At 48.4% G+C, this 24818-nt stretch overlaps 1 protein-coding gene across 1 annotated transcript; it reads left to right on the plus strand.

The window, feature by feature from the left end:
* Nucleotides 1-2509: 2509 nt before the first annotated feature.
* On the plus strand, nt 2510-24571 carry LOC141198531 (PIH1 domain-containing protein 1-like). The gene is made up of 11 exons (XM_073662972.1): nt 2510-2590; nt 2801-2867; nt 3093-3278; nt 3608-3669; nt 3786-3867; nt 13553-13652; nt 14468-14515; nt 14916-15006; nt 16121-16122; nt 16269-16410; nt 24569-24571. Exons 1-11 carry the CDS (start codon nt 2510-2512, stop codon nt 24569-24571), a joined length of 864 nt encoding a protein of 287 aa, XP_073519073.1.
* Nucleotides 24572-24818: the final 247 nt, after the last annotated feature.

The following is a 24818-nucleotide window of genomic DNA, read 5'->3' on the forward strand; positions in this document are numbered from 1 at the left end:
GTCCGTGCCCAGGGTGTCAAACTAAGTGGCAGTCTATGGCAGCAGATGTTAGATGACTACGCCACCCGTTGAATGCAGCTTTAGAGCTGCTGCTGCAGGGCAGACCGCTGAGGCCGGTGGTAGGATTGTGCAGCGTTGTAGTATAACCCCCAACGGGAGGGGTATGGCCTCAGGGCAGCCGACGTGGATGATGGGGGTAGCAGGAACCACTCGGAGACGGTACGGTGTAGTTTAGGGTCTTTACTGGTAACAAAGATAGACCCTCCCGGAGTACTGGCTAGCGATTGGGGCCTGGTCAGTCCTTGAGCAGATGGGATCTCCCCTAGCCAGGTGGAGTTGTAGGCCTCCCAAACTAACGATACTCTTCTGGCTACCTTGCTAGAGGCGGGTATAAGTAGCCCACGTCCCTGAGTGTACCGTGCGGTGCTCACCCGTATGGCCGGTGACTCGGGGCCTTCTAGTAGCTTCCGCTCCACGACGGCGGTGCTGGTCCCACGCGTGTGACCGTGCCTTCGGGTTTCTGGGCCAGAGGACCTGCAATCCCCTGCCGGTCGGTTTCTGCTGCTGGATAGGAGTTAATCCCCACAGCCTCGGACTCCGGGTCCGGTGATAACTTATCAGTCAGGGCGAGCTCTGCAGCTGCCAGCCCCTGACTCCTTGTAACACGGCTCCCACAGAGCTCCTGGTGTGATTCTCCTATAGCTGCTTCTCTGTCTCTACTTCTTCTCTACTCACTAACCCTGCCTCAGCCCCAGGTTTATATAGGGGAAGTTCTTCCCCTCCCAGGACTGGGCAGGAGGTGTGGCATGCATAGGATTCCTGACCAAGAGACCTCCCACCTGCTCTCAGACATAATATTGCATTACTGTGGAAACCAGACCCCTGGGGTGCCACACCTGCACCCCCTCGTGTCATGGGATGTCAGGCTCCCGCACCCCCTTGTGTCGTCGGCTGTCAGGTTCCCGCACCCCCTCGTGTCGTCGGCTGTCAGGCTCCCGCACCCCCTCGTGTCGTCGGCTGTCAGGCTCCCGCACCCCCTCGTGCCGTCAGCTGTCAGGCTCCCGCGCCCCCTCGTATCGTCGGCTGTCAGGCTCCCGCACCCCCTCGTGTCGTCGGCTGTCAGGCTCCCGCACCCCCTCGTGCCGTCGGCTGTCAGGCTCCCGCACCCCCTCGTGTCGTCGGCTGTCAGGCTCCCGCACACCCTCGTGTCGTCGGCTGTTAGGGTCCCGCACCCCCTCGTGTCGTCGGCTGTCAGGCTCCCGCAACTACAGGAGCTCCTCGTCACCAGTCCTCCCGTCCAGCACAATGTACACACTGCTGCGGCTGCACAGTTAATATCCACTGGACTGAGAAGGCCCCGCCCCCTCCGGTGACATCATGATTCCATGATATCACTCCTCCCCCTCAAGAAATCAACTCCAAACTAGACTCTCCCCTGTTGCTGAGGCGTGGTGACGCTGTAGCTGGGTGATTGCAGTCAGAGTAGTGGTGTTTGTCGTCTGTACTACAGGTAAGAAGATGGGACTGTGCCAAGGTGATTACTACATTCAGGACAATAAGTAGCTAGATGTAGGTGTGCAGAATCCCACTCCCAATATTGTCAGGGTCTCGCACCCCCTCGTGTCGTCGGCTGTCAGGCTCCCACACCCCCTCGTGTCGTCGGCTGTCAGGCTCCTGCAGCCCCTCGTGTCGTCGGCTGTCAGGCTCCCGCACCCCCTCGTGCCGTCGGCTGTCAGGCTCCCGCGCCCCCTCGTGCCGTCGGCTGTCAGGCTCCCGCACCCCCTCGTGTCGTCGGCTGTTAGGGTCCCGCACCCCCTCGTGTCGTCGGCTGTCAGGCTCCCGCACCCCCTCTTGTCGTCAGCTGTCAGGCTCCCGCACCCCCTCGTGTCATCGGCTGTCAGGCTCCCGCGCCCCCTCGTGTCTTCGGCTGTCAGGCTCCCGCACCCCCTCGTGTCGTCGGCTGTCAGGCTCCCGCACCCCCTCGTGTCGTCGGCTGTTAGGGTCCCGCACCCCCTCGTGTCGTCGGCTGTCAGGCTCCCGCACCCCCTCGTGTCGTCGGCTGTCAGGCTCCCACACCCCCTCGTGTCGTCGGCTGTCAGGCTCCCGCACCCCCTCGTGTCGTCGGCTGTTAGGGTCCCGCACCCCCTCGTGTCGTCGGCTGTCAGGCTCCCGCACCCCCTCGTGTCGTCGGCTGTTAGGGTTCCGCACCCCCTCGTGCCCTGGGCTGTCAGGCTCCCACACCCCGTCGTGTCGTGGGCTGTCAGGCTCCCACACCCCATCGTGTCGTGGGCTTTCAGGCTTCCGCACCCCGTCGTGTCGTGGGCTGTCAGGCTCCCGCACCCCCTTGTGTCGTCGGCTGTCAGGCTCCCGCACCCCCTCGTGTCGTGGGCTGTCAGGCTCCCGCACTCTCCCCTTGTCGTTGTTTGTGGAGAAGATTAATACATATTTTCATTTTTCAGGTTTTCTCTTATAAAAAAAGATCCCTGAGCTTCTGCCTTTGACTGAAAAAATGGCGTCTGACAAGTCGCTGCTGTCTGCAGAAATGAACACAAGCATGGAGGAAGCGCTGTATGAACAGATGCTGATGAAGGTACGAAAGATGAATTGGAGAGGCCAGCAATCACCGAGTGAATGTCTCCTCCGTCAGCCGCCGGGGGCGCTGCAGTCTCCAACATTTACCTAATGTGTATTGTTGGCTTTAGACACCTCACAGTTGTACTATTTTGGTGCAGGAAAAATCAGTTTGCAGAACCATCCTGTTCATGTTACTCACTGATTCTCACTTGTTGCCTCATTTCAGACCAAACAGGAGATACAGAGCAGAATACCGAACTTACCAGAAAGCAGACAGATCAGACCCCAGCCGGGTGAGATGGGCGTCCTCTGATTATTATCCAGATTACTTTGTGCATATTATGTGACAGATACCACAGTGGGGCAGTGGGGTCTTATTGACTACAACGGTCACATGATGCAACCAATGTGGGGGTCACATTGTTTTTTCTTATGCAGTTGATTACATGTAAATGCTGCTTGGCTTTTGCCGATTTTATTGTGTTTTTGTTCACTTTTTGTTTTTATTTCTGTGTTAGGTTTCTGCATTAAAACTCGCACATCCAAAAATACCAAAATCTTTATTAACATCTGCAAGTCGAACCAGATCCCAGCGCCCCCGGACCTGACGGAGCAGGAGTTAGTCAGCATCCTGGAATCTGATGATCCCTCCGGCTATCGAGTCCCCATGAGCCTTGGAGAGCCCCACGTTGAAGTTGATAATAGTACGGTTTTTTTTTGCTTTTTTTTTTAATACAGCGCGTCTCTTTTTAAAGGGGTAGTCCAGAGATATTCTTAAAGGGGTTAAAATAGCAAGTATTACAACTTACTAATCCTCAATGGTCAAAGGTGCCATCTCCACAGGTTCTGGTAGGTCCACTTCAGTTTGACATCTTGTTGTTGACTTTTGAACTTTTTTGGTTTAGATTTGGGACTTAAAGGGATTGTCCACTACTTGGATTCCCCTTTAAGAACTTATACCACTTATTCATAGTAGCCCTACTAAGGTCAGTGGGTGAGTCGGCACCGCAAAGTATCTAAGTCCTGGCTACAGGTGGAGGCGGCTGCACGGCGTACGACATAGTGATTAATGGCACCTTCTTTGAGAAAATTAAGGTAACTGCAATTGCTTATTCCGACATACGAGCTTCTCTGCTCTCCTTTGTGTCACCTCCTTACTTTGTATTTTTTTTATTAGAATAATGAGCTTTTCAGGGAATTTTTTTTATTAGAATAATGAGCTTTTCAGGGAATTTTTTATCACCGTGGCCATGGAGGAACTAGAGAACAAGTACGAAATGGAGCTGTCAAGAGGTAACGACCGCATCACTGATATTTTCCTTGATTTTTCCATCGACCACACAAGGACTTGTTCTTTCATGGAGCAAGTTTACCATATAATATATTGAAAATTTTTATGTACCAACCTGTTGTATGGCACCGTATCAAATGCCTTTGAAACGTCCAGATAGACAACATCCACTTAGTTTCCCTGGTCCAACCTAGAACTTACCTCCCCATAGAATCTTTTCAGATTAGTTTGCAGGACAGATCCCTCATAATCATATGTTTAGGTTATTCTTATTGAGGTGCTCCAGGTTAGTATCTCTTAGAAAACCCACAAAGATGTTGCCCACAGTACAAGTTAAACTTACCGGCCCATAAATTCCAGGCTCAGATGTTATCCCCTTCTTGAATATTGGTACCACATTTGCTATGTGGGTGTAACGCTGGTGGATATGGACCCACTGCCCCACGGGAGGGTTGTGACTAGGTGTCTACTGGGTCTCCACTAGAACCTCTGGTGGTGAGGATAGACTGGGCCGCTGGTAGACACCAGGTACCACTGCAGGGCAGTCCCCGGGACTGCAGCAGCATTCCAGAGGTACCAGGGTACCAAATACAGGAGAGCTAAGATAAAGACTAGGTCAGACAGTCTGAGATCGGGGCAGGCAGCACAGGTTCAGGATAGAGAAAAATGGCAAGGGGGACAGGGGTTTTTGATACCAGAAAACTCTTTTAACGCTTGCAACGTCTGTTTCTTGACTGCAACTCAAACAGTCGAATCAGTCAGTAAGAATTTAGGACACTTCCATTGTGATATTTTGCATCAGCATTTGTTAGCAGACGCCAGGAATGGATCCAAAACAGAAGAGGTGAAAGTGTTTCAGTTACTATTTTTCACTGTTTGTTCCCCTCTGGTTTTCAGCTTACAAATACTGATGTAAATTAGTGCCAAAAATACTCACTGTGTGAATGAGGCGAGGAAGCTGCTTGTAGTACTGTAATAGAAGTTCTTATTCTGAGGATGAGTGCTGTAATTCTTTTCTTCTCTGCTCCATCAAACTCCCCAGAGCAGGGGCAACCCCTGGGGCAAAACTGCTGGCGGCAGATGTCCAGACGTATGACTCAGTGATGTTTGATGGACCCCGAATCCCGAACAAAATGAATCAGACACATACAAAATAAATACACAAAGCATTGCAATTAGGTGTCAAACGTTCTCAACTTTATTTAAATTTACATGACACCGAAAATGGCACAACCCTCGACTCACGAAGAGTCACCCTCCAGCGCTCAGGAGAGGAAAACCCCCTGTGGAGGAAACCTCTAGAGAACCATGGCTGGAGGGCTGCACTTCCCTTGGGCTTAGAGAGTTAGTGCCGATATATGACGGAGTTTTAGAATTTGTACAGATTTACAGAGAACGACATAACAAATATAGACTATAATTGTGATAAACTGGATGTGGGAGAGATCTGGCTGCGATATCTGTCACCACATTTATTGCTGAAACGAATTTAGTTGATCTGATTTCCCAGGTGGATCTACCACTTCTCCCTTACAGATCCAGCTCCGTCTCTCAAGAAGTTGGGTACTTGGTTACAGGGGTTGCTCATTATGGATAACCCCTAATAGGATGAGTATCCCCTCCCCCTCCCAATTTATCACCCATTAAAGTCAAGGATCCATCCATGAACTCCCAAAGAAGAGCAGCTCTTTGTACATAGTAACAGAAGGGGATCCTGTTTTGGGGACCCCCCCTCTGTTACCTTCCCATGCCCCCGGGGTGTCTAAGAAGACAACTCCTTTCCCTGCTAGAACCTCCAAATTACACCAACGTTGGCACATTACGTGGGTTGGTCAAGCTCAAGGTCCTCAGGCGCATCATCAGTAATGGCGCTGATCGTGGCAGCGCGGCATTCTTTTATGGAATCTTCTTTATGACACTTGTTTATGCCTTCACAACAGTTGTCATGGTTACTACAAGGGCTATTACTGATGCAGGATCCAAGTATTAACCCTTTCATCATTGGTAATTCACTTTCATTATGGAGGCAACTAACTGCACTTGTTACCAAGCAGGAGTCTTATCATTACGGCTTCCTTTAGGCACCATAAGAAATACAGATATAGAACATACCTACAAGTGTTTCAGGAGTGTTTTGCACTTTTTAGATCCATAGATTGTGCTTATAACTAGCACTTTACAAAGCAGAAAATTAAGAGGAAATTACTTGTAAAATAATATTATAGGGAATTGCATTTCAAGCCTTTTCCTAATGTGCATTCTACATACTTGCATAGTTACATAGGTTAAAAAAGTTTGAACTTTAATGTCCTAGGTCTGCCTCCAAAGTTATACATTTTCTATTACTAGATTATTTATAACCCACAATGTCATGTTTTGTTAAAAAAGTATCCAGCCCCTCTATAAATGCTGTTATACTATCTGCCATTACTATATCTTGTGGTTGTCATTCCACAGTCTGACTGCTCTATCTGTAAAGAATCCTTTCCTATTAAGTTGCCAGAATCGCCTCACCTCCACTTGTTATGAATGTTCCTGGTGATTTGTATGGTCCTGGAAAGTGATAAGTCATGTGCCAGTACTATGCATTGACCACATATGTATTTATACATATAAATGTATATTTATGAAGGGGGTGATAATTACCCTTCATAGAGGTGTTATGATCATTTATAAATTGCTTTCATAGGTTTGATCTCCACGATTAGGAGAGATTTGGGGTGTAAACGTAATAAACAATGAGTAAAACATCAAAGCAAAAGAAAAAGGGTTTGTGACCCAAACTGGTAGGTGAGACCGGCTAGCCCCATATTATACGAGGTCACAACCAGGTTTCGCCTGAGGAGGGCAGCACTAATGAGTCCTCAGGAGCACATAACCCTGAAATATGCAGCGATTCTACACTACCCATTATAAAAGGGTAATATGCTACTTACTACCATGTTTTAGCTAAGATACAAGGCATACTTGTAAGGAGAGATGAAAAAGGTGATGGGGAACAACATATAAATATACTGAGGAACGCTATACACTAGTGGCCAAAATTGAGGCAACACCCCCAAGATTTATGAATTTTTAGCATTTTGCCAATACAAATACAAATTTCATGAATGTTTTTGATTTCACAGTAAAGTTTTTAAGTAGAAATAAAATCTCATATAGAAACACAATATTAGCAGGAAATTTGTTCATTTGTCAACAAATTGGACACTATTGTCACTCAGATGACTGTGGGAAAAAAGCCATTGATTTGTCCTATTTTCATATCCAGGCTCGGTCTGGCCTGGCGGGGCGCTGGGAAATTTCCCGGTGGGCCCCGGGCCCCTTGCAGAGGGAACAGTTGAATTAAAAAAAAAAAAAAAAAAAAAGTAAAGTGGTCGTGGGCTCTTTAAGGGCGCGAGCACACACTTTCACCGACGCGATGCCCAGGACAGTAGCGGGAGGGTCCTGGGAGCAGGAGAGCAGGGGCTGCACTGCAGCGTCACACTCAGCAGACAGGGCCACACGTCTGCTAAAAGTGACGTCACAGCGCGTCCTGCACTGCAGTCTCCCACATTAGAAGCGTGTCTGTACACTGTATGGGCTGGAGACAAGCCAAGGTATTGTAATATTTGTGTGTTTGTATGGATTTTTATGTATATGCTGCCTGCATGTGTGTGTGTGTACTGTGTGTGTATATGCCTGTGTGTGTGTGTATATGCCTGCGTGTGTACAGTGTGTGTATATGCCTGTGTGTGTATATGCCTGAGTGTATATGCCTGTGTGTGTACAGTGTGTGTATATGCCTGTGTGTATATGCCTGTGTGTACAGTGTGTGCATATGCCTGTGTGTGTACAGTGTGTGTGTATATGCCTGTGTGTGTATATGCCTGTGTGTGTGTATATGCCTGTGTGTGTATATGCCTGTGTGTGCCAGTGTGTGTGTACAGTGTGTGTGTACAGTGTGTGTTTATATGCCTGTGTGTGTGTTTATATGCCTGTGTGTGTGTGTATATGCCTGTGTGTGTGTATATATGCCTGTGTGTGTGTGTATATGCCTGTGTGTGTGTATATATGCCTGTGTGTGTGTATATGCCTGTGTGTGTGTATATATGCCTGTGTGTGTGTATATGCCTGTGTGTGTGTATATATGCCTGTGTGTGTGTGTATATGCCTGTGTGTGTGTATATGCCTGTGTGTGTATATGCCTGTGCGTGCGTGTGTATATGCCTGTGCGTGCAGGTATGTGTGTGTGTATATATGCCTGTGTGTATATGCCTGTGTGTGTATATATATGCCTGTATGTGTGTGTGTGTGTATATTCCTGTGTGTGTGTATATATGCCTGTGTGTGTATATGCCTGTGTGTTTGCATTGTGTATGCCTGTGTGTTTATGTGTCTTCACACATACGTGTGTGTGTGCTTCCCTGCGTGTCTGCATTTTTGTGTGTGATTGTCTGAGTGTGTCTGTGCATTTCTGTGTGTGCTTGCCTGTATGTGTACGTGTCCCCATTTCTGTGAGTATGTGTATCTGCGTGTGTATATTAGGGCTCTTCCACATGTCCTGATATTTACGGGACTGGAGATATCCATGTCCACCTGTGTGTCATCCAAGTGACACATACTGGCGCTTGGGAATCAATATACAGTTAGCGCTGTTCCCAAGAGCCGGGTGCTGAGCGCTGCTCTCATCATAGATCCCTGCAGGCGCTGTGATCAGCAGCAGCAGGGTCAATGATGAGAGTAGTAGTCTACTCCCACCGTGTCCGTGTCCAACTGTAAAAATAAGAATAAAATAAAAAAATCCTTATACTCACCTCTCCTAAGTGTCACCTGCTGTAATCCGTGCGAGCGCTCACGCCGAGGAGAATGACTTCTGCAGTGAGCTTGCTCCAGAACTGCGCTTAGTGAATGACAGGGCACCGCTTGTTGAGCGCAACTCCGGAGCCCACTCGCTGCAGGAGACATTCTCCTCGGCGAGAGCGCTCGCACGGATTACAGTGGGTGACACTTAGTAGAGGTTAGTATAAGGTTTTTTTTATTTTATTCTTTTTACAGTTGGACACAGCTTGTATAGACTATTACTCTCATCATTGACCCTGCTGGTACTGATCGCAGCGCCTGCAGGGATCTATGATGAGGGCAGCACTCAGCGCTCTTCCCAGGCACCGGGTGCTAACTGTCATCAGTGTGCGGGACATTTTGCGGTCTGGACAGCAGGTAAAAAACAGACATGTCAGCGTCTTTTGCCCACGGACACCACATGGTCTGTGGAAAGTGGAAACATACTGACATGTGCACATACGCATTCATGTGAATGGGTCTACGTGTGTCAGTGTCTCTGGTACGTGTGGAAACGGTCACTGCATGTACTGACGTGTGGAGGAGCCCTTAGTATGTGTCTGTGTGCGCTTGTTTTCGTGTGTGTAAGCGCGCTTCTGCATGTCTGTGTGCTCTTCCGAAGATTTATTATATTTGGAGAGAGATGGGAGAGAAATTTTAGGAGACAGAATGGGGAGATGTGTGAAGAAACAGTATGGTGAACTAGAGGAGGGGTGGGAATGGGTGCGTGAACAGAATGGGGAAGGGATGTATAAGACAGTATGGAGCGTGGGGGAATAGTGTGAGGAGACAGTATGGAGGGAGAAAAGTGTAAGGTGACACAGCACAGAGACTAGGTAGTGTAGGGGAAGGTATAGTGATGCGGCAGTATGGGGGGAACAGTGTGAGGGCACAGAAAGGAGGGAACAGTATGCTGAGGATGGGGAGTGTGATGAAGGGGCACAGTATAGAGACTGGGCAGTATAGGGGGGACACAGTGTGAGAGGACAGTGTGAAGAGGGGGTCCAGTATGGTAAGGAGAGGACAGTGTGGAGAGCAGGTACCATAAGAGGGGTAGAGTGTATGTCATGTTTTGTGCAGGGAGCATTGTAAGAGTTAGGTTTATTCAGGGGCTCAGTGTAGATATTTTTATTCGGGAGCATTATAATGACACTGTATCTTTAAGGGCATCGTGTCGGGATGTGCTGCAGAAGACCGGAGAAGATGGAAGTCTGCAGAGACGAGCTGTGGATGAGAAAAGTCATCATGGAGACTGGACAAGAGGAAGAAAAGAAAGAGAACGACTCTAATCAGAGAAGACGTCTCAGGTAAGATACCTGCATGTAAATGTTCATTTGTGATCCTGCCTGCGTCTCATCAGTACTGTAGTTCCTGTATGGTCCGCAGTCTGATGATGACTGATAACAACTCCCAGTATCTCTATTGTTAATTACATACTGGGAGTTGTAGGTTTATGTGATACAAAGATATATGGGGCTGACCTGACATTACAAATGATGGTGGTTCAGATGATGTATTCATGTACTGATGTGTTTGTGCGCGTCTACGTATCTGGAATAATATGTATTTTGTAAGATGCGTGTATGTAAGAGTCCATTGTGGTGTGTAATAACATTCATATGCTTGGGGCACCTTTACTAAATCTATTAGGACTTGCTCGCATGTGTTAGGGAATTCCATTTGTCTTTCCACATTTAGGAACAGACAAGTGAAATTTGCTAACCTTGTCATAACTGTCACCATTGGGATGTGCTTGTATGAAGCGGGTTCAGGAGCTGAGCCTGCTCCATACCGGGCAGATGTCGGCTGTGTTACATAGCCGGTGTCTGCCTGTAACAGCAGTGATCAGAGCTCGCCTTGATTGCTGCTGTTTTGAGTATTTAAGTGCCCTTGTCAATCACTGACAGCGGCATTTAGATAGCACGATGGCTGGTGCATGCAGTCACCTGTTCCCTTCAGCCCCCTGTGACGCAGTTGCAGGTTGCTGATGGGTTGCCAGTAGTGCTGAGTGAGCGTGGTCGGACAAGGTGTTATTTCAGCATGCTCGGGTGTTATCCAGGTATCTTGTAGTGCTCTGCTAATATGCTCGAGTCCCTGCGGTAACATGTTTTGCGGCGGTAGACAGAAGCAACACATGCAGGGATTACCTAACAAACAGGCAATTCCTGCATGTGTTGCGTCTGCCTACCGCCGCAAAACATGCTACCCTGGGGACTCGAGCATATTAGCAGAGCACTACAAGATACCTGGATAACACCCGAGCATGCTGGGATCACACCTTATCCGACCACGCTCGCTCAGCACTAGTTGCCAGGTGCTGCTGCCATGTTAGTCGTTCAATGAAGCTCAGCCTGAGGTTGGGCTCCATGGAAGTGTCACAATAAAGGTGCCGGACGTTATTGCAGCACCCTCACTTTGTAGTTCGCGGTGACTGTAATATCTCCCTCCTTGCACCGACCCAATAACAGGAAGCGAGTGGCGGCTGGGAGAATGAAACATAATTTTCTCCGTGTAGCCAACGCTTTTCCATTAAGCTGTCTAACCAGGCTTTAAACCCTATTTACCTGCAGATTACCCCTATATCTGCAGATAAATAGCGTTTTTCCAGGTGACAAGTTACCATTAAAGGGACTCTGGCAGTACGGAATGACTGTTCGAACAAAGTCCTGCCACTCAGTGCTTCACAGCGCAGCCAATCATGTAACTATAGTACATTATAGAAAAACATAACAAGCAATAACACCGTTTATGGTGGGCTGTAGTGTGGGCCCCTAGAGTCAGTTCCCCTGGTGGGCCCTAGGCACCCCAGTCCGACCCTGTTCATATCTAACACTAAATGTTATTACTCAGTTGGACAGCCCTTGGCCTTGATGACTGCCTGGCATCTACTTGGCATGCTTTCTACCAGTTTGTGTAAATCAGATGGTGTGATGATATGAAGCCATGATTTGATGATGGCTGCAATGAGTTCCTGCTTGTTTGAAGCCCGCTGTTTTGACACCGCTCTTTTGAGCCGAGCCCAGAGATTCTCAATAGGATTGAGATCTGGGCTGTTTCCTGGCCAATTCAATAGCTGGACATTTTTGTCCTTGAACCAAGAGAGACATTTTTTAGCTGTATGGCATGGGGCTCCATCTTGCTGAAAAATAAACAGTGTCCCTTCACTAAATACATCATGTGCCGAAGGAATGAGTTTAGGCTGAAGGACTTCCTTGATGTCCTTTTCAGCATTAACTGTTCCTTCAATTACCTGCAGCCTACCACCTGCATCTCTGGACACACAGCCCCCTACCATAACACTCAGAGGATGCTTCATGGTGGGTACTGTACCCTCTGACAACCAGTCCTCTCCAGGTCGTCGTCGAACGTAGCAGACACCGTCGCTGCCAATCATGGGTAGGCGTGTCTCATCGCTCCATATAACATTTCTCCATTGTTCAGTGGTCCATTTACAATGTTCTTTGGCCCACTGCAGACGTTTCTGACGCTGTGAGGCATTCAAAAATGGCTTTTTACCTGGTATTCTGGCTCTTAACCCCGCGTTTACCAATCGCCGTCGAGTACACTAAGTAGGACACGCAGGAGTAAAGAGCCAGTGACTGGAGCTGGAGCTAGCTCGTCCTGGCCAGTGTACACAGAGGACTGGACACCGGAGTCTGAGGCTGTGGGACCCTTCAGGCCCAGTAGCAGATACCGCAGGGCAGGGGATTGCAGGTCTCCTGGCCCAACAGAAGCCCAGAGGCTCAGCCACACGAAAGGACCAGTACCGTCACAGAGGAGCGAGGAATACTCGGGATCCGAGTCGCCAGCCATACGGGTGAGCACAGCACGTCACACTTAGGGACGTGGGCTACAACACGACTATAAGCGGGGTAGCCAAAGAGTACAGTCAGAACGGCAGGCCTACAACTCCACCTGGCCAGGGGGATTCTAGAATTGCTCCCAGACTGACCAGGCCCTCATCCCTAGCAAGTACTCCCGTTGGGGGCCTATATAATTGCCACCAGTAAAGACCCTAAGAATGCACTGCAAAGACTCCGTGTTATCATTACTGATCCAGGCACTATCACCACCATCATCCATACACGCTGCCCTGAAGCTCCACTTTTCCTGTGGGGAGTCACATCACCTTGCTGCACACACCATCAGCTTCAGCGGACTGCTCCGCAGCGGCAGTTCCCAATAACCGCATTCCACAGGTGCCGTAGTCGGATTATACATAAACTACCCTGGTTTGACCGCCCTGGGTCACGGACCGGGTCGCCGCCACGGTGACTACAACCCCCAGCATCTACAAGGCCCGGCTCCGGGTATCCCCATGGCCCAGGGGGCGCATCACATTCAAAAATGGCTTTTTACCTGGTATTCTGGCTCTTAACCCCGCGTTTACCAATCGTCGTCGAACCGTTCGATCGGACACTGTCAAGGGAAGAACATTTCTGCAGGAAAATCCCCTTGATATTGCGTTTTTTGAGATTTTTTTTCCCTTTCTTTAGAAACGCTGCAAAAATACTGAAAGAATAAACATGAAACTGCTTCAAATCTGCAAGGATTCACTTTTCCTGCTTTTCCTGGTACTATCAAACATAGCATTTTTGGGAGCTCTATATTACAAATATGTCCGTCCCTCCAGTTGAAAGAAATTAACATTTTCCTGGAGGGAAGTTTATATTTTACATTATGTCAGTTTTTGTCTATCGATGATAAAGTGCAGTTTGCAGCAATTTTTATTGTGACATATACCCAAATCATTCACGAAAATATTTCACATTCAACGCGCGTCGGACGGGCCTGTGTGCTCTCACATGCCAGGGCTGAGTTTCAGTTCCAGTCCGACCCTGTTAATCATCTATAGTTTCCCTTCAGAGTGGAAAATGCTGAAAAATCGAAAGTTCCTGGGATCCATTTTTGAACAGAATATCAGAACCAAATCAAAACCGATGATTCATGGAATGGACACAATGGGGTAAGTCCCAACTCTAAGGTACAAGTCTATGGCATACAGTCTGTAAAAGACGACAGAGTAGGCTGCTGTTGAGCATCGGCGGCTTCTCTGATGTTGCTCGCTCATCTATGCAGTACATGGTCGGCCATTCAATTGATTGGATGTCTTATAATACCACATTTCCCCTAGGGACACAAAGTATGACGAGCGCCACTCCTCCTGGTGATAGGTTATACCCAACAGATGGGGCAGCACCACTCCTTGTGGTGATGGGTTACACCCAACAGATGGGGGAGCGCCACTCCTCGTGCTGATGGGTTACACCCAACAGATGGGGGAGCGCCACTCCTTGTGGTGATGGGTTACACCCAACAGATGGGGGAGTGCCACTCCTTGAGGTGATAGGTTATACCCAACAGATGGGGGAGCGCCACTCCTCGTGGTGATGGGTTGCACCCAACAGATGGGAGAGCGCCACTCCTCGTGGTGATGGGTTACACCCAACAGATGGGGGAGCGCCACTCCTCGTGGTGATGGATTACACCCAACAGATGGGGGAGGGCCACTCCTTGAGGTGATAGGTTATACCCAACAGATGGGGGAGCCCCACTCCTCGTGGTGATGGGTTACACCCAACAGATGGGGGAGCGCCACTCCTCGAGGTGATAGGTTATACCCAACAGATGGGGAAGCGCCACTCCTCGTGGTGATGGGTTATACCCAACAGATGGGGGAAGTTGCAGAACGGCTTGTTATGGTGCAAGAACAATGTGGACATTGTTGTTTTTTTTTGTTTTAACTATTATGCCTTTATGTTCTTTATTTTTTTCCTACAGACCCTCCCAGCTAACTCCAAGCAAGTCCCTCATCTCAGAAGTTGAAAGGTTTGGGTTACTTTGAGGTGTAATGCATGCATTTACTTTTTTTAGAATCCCATCTTACAAAAGATATAGGATATCCAATTTCTTGGACTCCAAGAATAAAGGGTGCTGCAGCCTGGAAGTAACCCCGCTGCCCTTTTTAAAGAATATGCTGGTGTGGGGCAGCTATCCGGATATTCACTGTGCAGGAGAACTGCAGCTAAGCCCATTCACTTTCTGGATCTATGCTGTCGTTCCGCTGCACAGTGGAGGCCATGATGTCAATGTGCAGGGAATGACTGTGAAAGGGGCTGTTCCTCATTACCAGCATCAGTGCCACTTTATTATATTAGAGATTGACCCAACAGATCATAAATTGATGGTGTACCCTTGCAATATACTGCTTCCTTCCTTTTTTTATCAGTTCAACCGTGAAACCAGATTACATGATTGTGGCGGAACCTCCTGTAGGACACCCAAGTTTTCTGGTGGCTGAAATATCTTTACCTAAAGTGGTGAGACCCTCAGATGTGATTTAGGATTGTGACTTTTTTGTATTTCATGTGATTTCCAATAGTCTTCCCTTATTAAAAGTCTGTGCCAACCTCGTGCTACCGGTCCTCCTCTGCCAACTTTTATCATCACAGCTTTGATGTGTCCACAGTAGCCAATTGCTGGCAGCTGTGACACATTTGCTGGATGATAATGATATAATTTTTTTTTCATACCATGGTGGGTTGTTTGCAAGCTGTTGGAATGGGAAAGAAGATCTCTGTAAATGACTCTGTCAGCAGAGAACGACTGTTCAAACCAAGCACAGACGCCCGGTGCTTTACGGCGGGACCAGTCATTTATATAAGCCTTCCCCCCTGCTTGTTTCCCCTCCATCTCCACCATCACCTCTTCTTTGACAGTTCTGGCTTCATAGATCCAGAGAGGAGATAGAGGGAACACAAGCTGGTGGGAAGATGTATATATTATATTATTTAATTATATAGTGCCATTGATTCCATGGTGCTGGTGCATATAAATGATGTTATAATGATGATATAAATGATGAAAGAGGCTTGTTGCAATAGTGTAGAACACGCCGCTCTTTATTTTTTCTATATTAATGCGACATTTGGAGGAATCGCACAGAAAATGCTTTAAATGTATTTATTTTTTAATTTGATTTTTCTCATGTCCATGATTCACATTGCGTTAAATGAGGCATAATGAAGATTAAGAATGTTTCAGCTAATGTAGCCTTCATCAGACAGGATAATGTAGCTTAAGGGGACCCACTTGGTTAAATATAGGGGTCAGTTCTGGTCTTCCCAAAAAGCAGATTAAGTAGTCACCACACGGGATTCTGGTGATTACTGGGTTTGCTTTTGGGGACCCCAGATTTCTTCATATAACCGACTGGGCCTTCTGCCTAATGAAGGCTACATTATCTGAAATTCTGCTATCATTCATTAAGCCTCACTTAAAGGGGTTGTCTGGCACTTTAATAATGATGATCTATCCTATATTCCATTAGTATTAAAGTGGTGGACAACCCCTTTTAATGCAGTGTGAATCCTAAAAAATATTTGAAGCCTTTTCTGTGAGCAGTTCCTCCACGTGTCAGATTTAATGTATGAGACGTCTGGAGCTACACAGTAACTTCTAGTTGGCCACGTATCAAGATAAAAGTTTAGATTTTTGTGCACTTTTTGGTTACAACTTTCTTTCCCGCACAGAAGCATTCAGCGACATAAGCGTTGTTACCACGCTGGTCTTCTCTTTACAGTCTTCTGCTAGATCTCGTGTTGGACTTGGGTGAAGACAGAATAGTCTTAGTCGGACGTCCCGATTTGTATCATCTAGACGTCTTCATTCCTTACAATATCATCCAAGAACAAAGTGGAGCTCAGTTCAACAAGGACAGTAAGGTGAGACAATAAAGCAAAGTTGGACATGTCTTATAGCCCATTCTGAAATCTCCTTCTTAAAGAGGTTCTCTGAGAAAATGTATAAAATAAAATTTTAAAAAATGTATACATTTATTTAGCAAAAATAAATTGTTTTAATTAGGGGATAATTCTATGTGAATACTTTTATGCCCAAGAATGGCAAAAGTATTCTCGGAGTGATACCTTTATTGGCTAACCAGAAAAATCTATATATATGCAAGCTTTCAGAGCACAGAGGCGCCTTCTTCAGGCAATATTACAAATGAATTCATAACATTTGTAATCCTGCCTGAAGAAGGAGCCTGTGTGCTCTGTAAGTTTGCATATATAAGGAGATTTTTGTGTACTCACCGTCAAATCTCTTTCTCTTAGCCTCTAATTGGGGGACACAGGACCTTGGGTGTTATGCTGCTGTCCACTAGGAGGCGACACTAGGCTTAATCTGAAAAAGATTAACGGTGGCTCCTCCTCTGCAGTATACACCCCCTGACGGCGTCAGCCATGTTCAGTTTTGTGCAAAAGCAGTAGGAGGAATGTAACATGGATAACATAATCATGCCTATAAGAAGGCAACTATGTACGAGCTCAAGAAAAACAGCAATATGAGAACTCAACGTAACAACGGCCCGACACGGGCAACAGGGTGGGTGCTGTGTCCCCCAATTAGAGGCTAAGAGAAAGAGATTTTACGGTGAGTACACAAAAATCTCCTTTACTCTGTCGCCTCATTGGGGGACACAGCACCTTGGGACGTCCCAAAGCAGTCCCTGGGTGGGAAGCAATGGACGAATATTGTGTAGACAGGCCCCTATAATTGGGGCACTGCTGCCTGCAGGATACGTCTACCAAGGCTCGCATCTGCCAAGGATTGGGTATGAACCCTGTAGTGCTTGGTAAACGTGTGTAGACTAGTCCAGGTGGCTGCCTTACACACTTGTTGCGCTGAAGCCTGGTGCCGAATGGCCCAGGAGGCCCCTACCGCACATGTAGAGTGTGCCGTAATACCTGCTGGAAGAGGAGAATTTTTGAGGCGGTAGGCCTCTTGTATGGTGGATTTGATCCACCTAGCAAGGGTAGCTTTGGAAGCTGGCAGACCCTTGCGGTCGCCTTCCAGAAGAATGAAAAGAGAATCAGACTTCCGGAAGGACACAGTACTAGACACATGGATACGTAATGCCCTGACAAGGTCAAGCGTATGCAGAGCCTTTTCCACTCTATGAACCGGGGCCGGACAGAGGGATGGCAGTGAAATTTCCTCATTGAGGTGGAAGTCGGACACAACCTTCGGAAGGAAGGATGGAACCGTACGGAGAACTACCTTGTCCTGGTAAAAAGCCAGGAAGGGTTGTCTGCAGGAGAGTGCTGTCAGTTCAGACACCCTGCGTAGCGAGGTGATTGCCACTAGGAAAACCACCTTCTGGGATAGAAGGCGGAGTGAGACTTCCCTAAGGGGTTCAAAAGGTGTTTCCTGCAATGCTGTCAGCACGAGGTTGAGATCCCACGTCTCTAGTGGTCGTCTGTAGGGGGGAACCAATCGGTAAACCCCCTGGAGAAATGTCTTTACTTGCGGTTTGTTAGCAATGCGTGTCTGAAAAAGCACAGAGAGAGCTGACACTTGGCTCTTAAGAGAGCCCAGAGACAGTTTGGCCTCTAGACCCGATTGGAGAAAACCAAGTACCCTGGGGAGGGAATAAGGGAAAGGGGTCTGGTCACGAGAGTCGCAAAAGGGAAAGAAAGCTTTCCAGGTACGGTAATAGATCTTCGCAGAGTTTGGCTTCCGTGCTCTGATCATGGTTTCAATGACGTCAGGCGAGAACCCTGACTTGGTTAAAACCCAGGTCTCAATGGCCATGCCGTCAAATTGAGGGCCCCTGAGTTCTGGTGGTAGAACGGGCCCTGTGACAGAAGATCCTGGCAGTCAGGGAGATGCCAGGGGACGTCTGCTGTGTAAGGTGCACGATGTCGGCGTACCACGTACGTCTGGGCCATTCTGGTGCGATGAGGATGGTTGGAACTCCCTCTTGCTTGATTTTCCTCACCACTCTGGATATGAGGGGAAGAGGTGGAAAGATGTACAGGAGCTGAAACTGAGTCCAGTCCTGAACTAGGGCGTCCGCTCCCAGCGACCGCGGGTCGTGTGTTCTGGCCATGAAGTTGGGGACTTTGGCATTGAAGTGGGATGCCATTAGGTCCACGTCCGGAGTCCCCCAGCGATGGCAGATCTGTTGAAAAACTTCGGGATGGAGAGACCACTCCCCCGAGTCCATTCCCTGCCAGCTGAGGAAGTCTGCTTCCCAGTTGTCTACACCCGGGATGTGGACCACAGAGAGAACCAAACCTGTGTCTTCCGCCCAGTGGAGAATGTGTGTCACTTCTCGCATCGCCTGGGCACTGCGGGTCCCCCCTTGGTGATTTACGTATGCCACAGCCGTGGCATTGTCTGACTGTACTCTGATGTGAGTGGCTGCCAGTAAATGATGGAAGGCTCTCAACGCCAGGAGAATGGCACGAATTTCCGAGATGTTGATGGGCATGGTCGCTTCTGTTGGGGACCACTTGCCCTGTGCTCTGTGGTGCAGGTGTACCGCATCCCAACCCATCAGGCTCGCATCGGTTGTCAGAACCTTCCATTGACTCGTGAGAAAGGATTTCCCCTTTGTTAGCGAGGTTGGTTTGAGCCACCAGTGCAGGGGTCTCTTGGTTGACGACGTCAACTGAAACTCCCTGTCGAGGGAAAAAGGATTACTGTCCCATGACTTGAGGATGGCTAGTTGGAGAGGCCTGAGGTGAAGCTGGGCAAATGGGACCGCTTCTATTGCCGCCACCATCCTACCAAGGACTCTCATGGCAAACCGGAGAGACTGAGGAGGTTTGCGAAGTAGGATGCGGACCCCTATTCGGAGAGGCAGTGCTTTGTCCTTGGGGAGGAGTACTAGACCCTTGAGGGTGTTGGATAACATTCCCAAAAAGGTCAGAGATTGACTCGGGGTTGGTGATGACTTTTTTAAGTTGACTAACCAGCCCAAACCACTCAGAATGTCGATTGTGATCGAGACGCTGATTTCGCAGTCCATGAAGGTGGGAGCCTTGATGAGGAGATCGTCCAGATATGGAACGACTATCATGCCTCTGGAGTGCAGGATGTCCATGGTGACTGCCATGACCTTGGTGAACACTCTGGGAGCCTTGGCGAGTCCGAACGGGAGAGCCACGAACTGGTAGTGTTCCTGGTCGATTGCGAGCCTGAGAAATCTCTGATGAGCCGGTGCAATTGGTATATGGAGGTATGCGTCTTGAATGTCTATGGAGGCGAGAAATTCTCCCTTCCCCATGGACGCAATGATGGACCGAAGGGACTCCATGCGAAAGTGACGTACCCGTACATATTTGTTGAGCTGTTTTAGATCCAATATGGGCCGTACGCTGCCTCCTTTTTGGGGACTACGAATAGATTTGAGCAGAACCCTTGGAAGCGCTCGGCCGTGGGGACTGTTACTAAGACACCTGCTTGGAGAAGTAATGAAACCGCGTGGTGGAAGGCACGAGCCTTGGCTGGCGGTTTTGGGGGAACAGACAGGAAGAATCTGTTTGGCGGGTTGGAAGTGAACTCTATCTTGTATCCTGAAGACACTAGTTCCCTGACCCACCTGTCTTCTGTAATAGGCAACCAGAGCTGGCGAAAGAGCAAAAGACGGCCGCCTACAGGTGGGGTGTCTTCCAGAGTTCGTGAGTCATGATGAGGAGGAAGTGCAAGACTTTCCTCCCTTAAATTTTGACTGGCCTGCCTTTGATTGCCAGGTCTTGTCCGACTTTTGCGTCGACCTCGAGTTGTCCCAGCGTGGGGCGCGGCTGTTATTCTTTGCTGGTCGCGAGACGGATCAGTCGGAAGAGTTCCGAAAGGATCGGTAACGTGCCTGATTGCGCTTTTTGTAAGTGTGTTTGGGCTTCAGTTGGGGGAAAGAGGTACTTTTACCCCCGGTGGCGTTGGATATCATTGTGTCCAACTGTTCACCGAAAAGCCGACCACTGTGGTGCGGGAGGTGAGTGAGGGACTTCTTTGAAGCTGCGTCTGCTTTCCATTCCCGCAGCCAGAGGATACGCCGAATCGTGATGGCGTTTGAAGCTATCCCGGCTGCACCCATTGCAGAATCCAGAGCTGCATGGAGCATGTAATGTACCACGACTGCTATTTGGGCCGCTTGGTCCGACAGTTCAGGGGTAGGTATTTTGTAGGCCAGTTTGTAAATTTTGGGCCCAGGCCAGGATTGCCTTGGCAGCCCAAAAAAACTGAGGCGAACGCGGGAGCCAGGGAGTCCCCTGCGGCCTCGAAAATTGAACGAGCCATGCGTTCCACCTGCCGGTCTGCTGTGTCCCTGAGAGTTGAGCTATCTGGCAGAGAAAGGAGTGTCTGTGCTGCTAGTCTGGAGACTGGAGGATCCACTTCAGGTGGATCTGTCCACTTTTTGGTGACCTCCTGTGGAAAGGGGTACCGCTCCTCCAGATATTTGCGATTAGTAAACTTTTTCTCAGGTTGTGAGAACAGCTTTTTAAGGATCGCATTAAACTCTGGGTGGTCAAAGAAGACCTTAGGCGGTTTCAGGACTCCTTCAAAGGAAATTTTATGTCCTGGTGTCTCCAGGGGTGGATCGGAGATGTCCAGCACCCAATGGATAGATGAGATTAAATCATCAACTAGCCCTGTATTGCCCGGGGGAATAGGGATCAGGGACCCTTCGGTTTCCTTGTCTGAGTCGGAATCACAGATGTCTTCCGAATCCTGTATCTCGCTAAGGCGACTCCTGCTGGGAGATCCGGAGCGGAGACCTTCTCTGGTCAGGGATGGCTGTGGGGATCTGTGTTGTCTGTCCCTGTCAGGGGACGGTCTAGATGAGCTGTGAGTACAGTGTCTCACACTGGAAGGGGACGACCGTGTGGTATGGGATGACGCAGATGAACGAGACCTGTGGGTCCGCCTGCGTCCTGATCTAAATGTGGATGTGACCATGCCGTCATGTCCCTGAGTGGAGCTTTCCCTTTGAGTAGTATTCAGTAGTAGTCTGCAGAGCCTGAAGCAATGTGGATGTGAGGTTATCTATAGAATGCGTCATAGATTGCGACATCTGAATGACCCATTCCGGTGTGGTATTAGGCAGCGAAGTATTGGCAAGGGCTTCATGGGGCTCTGGCACAGCAGTTTGCATGCAGTCCTGACAATGCGGATACGTGCTGCCACTAGGGAGAGTACTACTGCAGGCTGTACAGAGTGCATAATAGCAGTCCTGCCTGGTTCTCTTGGACTTCGAGCCCGGCATAGTATCCATAAGTGGCTATGCAGAGGGGCCAGCGATGCAGAGTGGCTATGCAGAGGGGGCCAGCAATGCAGAGAAAGTTATAGACTTCACAGCCGAGTCGAGACTCTAGCTGTAATTTTATCCCACCTTAGTGTGCTGTAGTACAGCGCCGGTAAAATCCAAGATCCTGTCCTCCCCGGAGACCAGCTGGCGACCGGTATGTGAAGCGTTAACTTCCTTCCGTTCTCCCTCTGCTGGTTAATGGCCGCCGGAGTGTGGAGAAGAAAGGGGGCGAAGCGCTGGAAAGGCGTCAGTATTGCTAGAAAGTGCGCCCTTTCAGTTTGTCTCCGCCCCCTGTATGGAATGTATGCCCAAAAGGGCTCCAGGCCGGCGCGGTAGTCCGAGGGGGTACCGGATCTGAATCGGACCCCCCCGGTTTTTAATGGCAGGAAAGGCGGTGGGATACTATATTAAAAGGGCACCCTTAAAGGGTTCCTCTGAGGCACCGTAGCGCTGGTGCCGGCAGAGAGACAGAGCTGAAGCCACCCTGTGTCTCTGTGTGCCCTTCTGCCAGCACTGTCCCCCGGTCCATCAGGAGTCTGCAGCAGAGCTGCGATTCCTGAACGTTGGTGCAGAGCGACAGCTACTGGGAGCTGTATATTGCTGTCTGCACAAATCCTACCTGCGGTGTCTCAACCTAATGCCCCCATGAGGGGGATTGGGGAGTGTCAGGCAAAATGTATTTTTGTCCTAGTTTTAAAAATGAGAGATGTCTTAAATCTCCATCCCCTTCTCATTTAGAATGGTCCTACATAGAACTCACTCTTGCTTTCCCCAAACAAGGAATTTTTATTACCGCCATAAAACCTCAGCCAGAGCAAGCATACTGGTGTAAACTGGAAATTCCCTCCAAAATCCTATTGTCTAACCGTACAAACTTTTAATGTCGAGTTTAATAATGCACATGACTGTCACAAACACAGGGACCACATTTTTTGGATGTTCACCTTTTTCCAATTATGCCGGTATATCTTACATAACTGGGAAACCACCGGAAACCCAGGAAATGGGTTCTGATATTTGATATCCATCTTCATGAATATTGGTGACGGCAAACATGATGTATCCATCTTGGATGTGGGACCCCCCCATACCAAGATATGAAATCTGAAGTATTTTTATGTCTTAGGCAGCTGGGTGGGTTCACAAAACCAAGCCCCCGTGTGAGGTAAACAACATGGGTGTCTCCTAGTGTTTTGGCCCCTTACTAAAAACCAGAACGGACATTTTACTTCATTCTTACCCAGGGACGTCAGACGCAAGCACTCTTTGCTGCATGGAGGAATCACACCTAGTTTCCGGGGAGCCGTGCCCCCCCACACAATCTGAGACCATCACCTCGTGGTGGAGGTTTTGCTATTATTTACCCCTTGTATTTTAATAACTGTTTTATGCATATATGTAAATTGTCTCTTTTATAATATCATGTATATCTTTTGTAAACACTGCCCACTTTCAGGATTAAATCATTATTTACCAGCTTCGTTCTTCTTGTCCTATGTCGAGCAAACATGTTCCTCATCCGCTAATTCCCGTTGCCTAACGAGTACCCGATCCACCTGTTAAGCGATTGGTGGTGGCAGTATACCAGTATTTATGTGATATTGTGGTTTGAGGGTGGCTGGACGGAGGTATATATACGTTCCTGGAAGGAACTGGTGGTATATATACGTCCTGTCACATCACGTGCCACAATAGTCGACATAAATTAGAGCAGCTGCGCCCGTGCTTATCCTCGGTCAATACCGTGGTTGACCAGCAGGATAAGGGGGTGCCAGAGGGCTGCAAGGTCTGACCAAGTGTTTTTCGTGACAGGGAGGGTGCTGCCTTCACAGTCAGGAGGCTGTAATCCTCCCTCGACCTCAACACAAGACCAAAAGGAATTGGGGAAGGAGGGGGGGTCTCAACTTCGAACCAACACCCGAGGGGCTGGGGAAGGAGCGACATGGTAAGAAGACGTCTCGACTTCAACTGTGCACCCCTAGAAGGGGGCAGAGGAGGAGCCATGCCGGGGGTCTCTCCAGAGACCCACTTATCTTCATCTGTAACTCCATGGAAAAAGAAAAAATCCGAAAAAATGGAGTAAAAATCTTTAGGTGTGCCTTCTTGCGACACTAAGCAAAAAACTGAACATGGCTGACGCCGTCAGGGGGTGTTTACTGCAGAGGAGGAGCCACCGTTAATCTTTTTCAGATTAAGCCTAGTGTCGCCTCCTAGTGGACAGCAGCATAACACCCAAGGTCCTGTGTCCCCTAATGAGGCGACAGAGTAATATATTTTTTTCTGGTTAGCCAATAAAGGTATCACTCCGAGAATACTTTTGCCATTTTTGGGCATAAAAGTATCTACATCAAATTTTCTGGCTAACACGGTACCACAATATAAATTTGTACTGTACATCACAATTAGGGGATAATAATTGCGTATGGACATAATGGCTAACGATGTCAGCAGCCATCCATCCTAGATGGGTGAAGGTAAACTGTTTGAGACGGACATCTCTGACCTACCTGTCGGAATCAAGAACGTGCATCTATGTCATCGATTGACTGACTGATCACGTCCATGAGTCAACATGCTGTAAACCTGTCATGATGAGTGAGCAGATAGATAAGTTCCTGTCAGGGTGAGGGGCAGCATCCTATCACAACATATAGTTGCCCAGAGACATCTGAATGCATCGGCTTTCCTTTATGCCATTCATCAAACATGTCGTATATTTTGTGTATAGTGAGTCACAAGCCTTGCACTGCTCTGCGTCTTATCATTGGTTCTATGAGCTGCAGTAAAACGTGCTGACTATCACAATGCCGGTCCAGCCAGCATAGCGGTGGGCTCAGAAGATCAGCTTTGGAAAACGTTCCTCTTATATAGATCCAGTGGATCCTACTTACATTCGCTGCTGTTTACATTGTATGGTTACAATTCTATTTAGACTTCAATATGACTCCAGAATAAATTTTTGTCTTTCTTATACTTGCCGTATATTTTTCCCAAGGAGGGGGTTTAGGTATTGTGCTTTTTTCTTTTTTTTAT

This window comes from Phyllobates terribilis, unplaced genomic scaffold (assembly GCF_046119375.1).
Source record: "Phyllobates terribilis strain yellow unplaced genomic scaffold, ASM4611937v1 Scaffold_95__1_contigs__length_6072419, whole genome shotgun sequence".
NCBI classification, from domain to species: Eukaryota; Metazoa; Chordata; class Amphibia; order Anura; family Dendrobatidae; genus Phyllobates; species Phyllobates terribilis.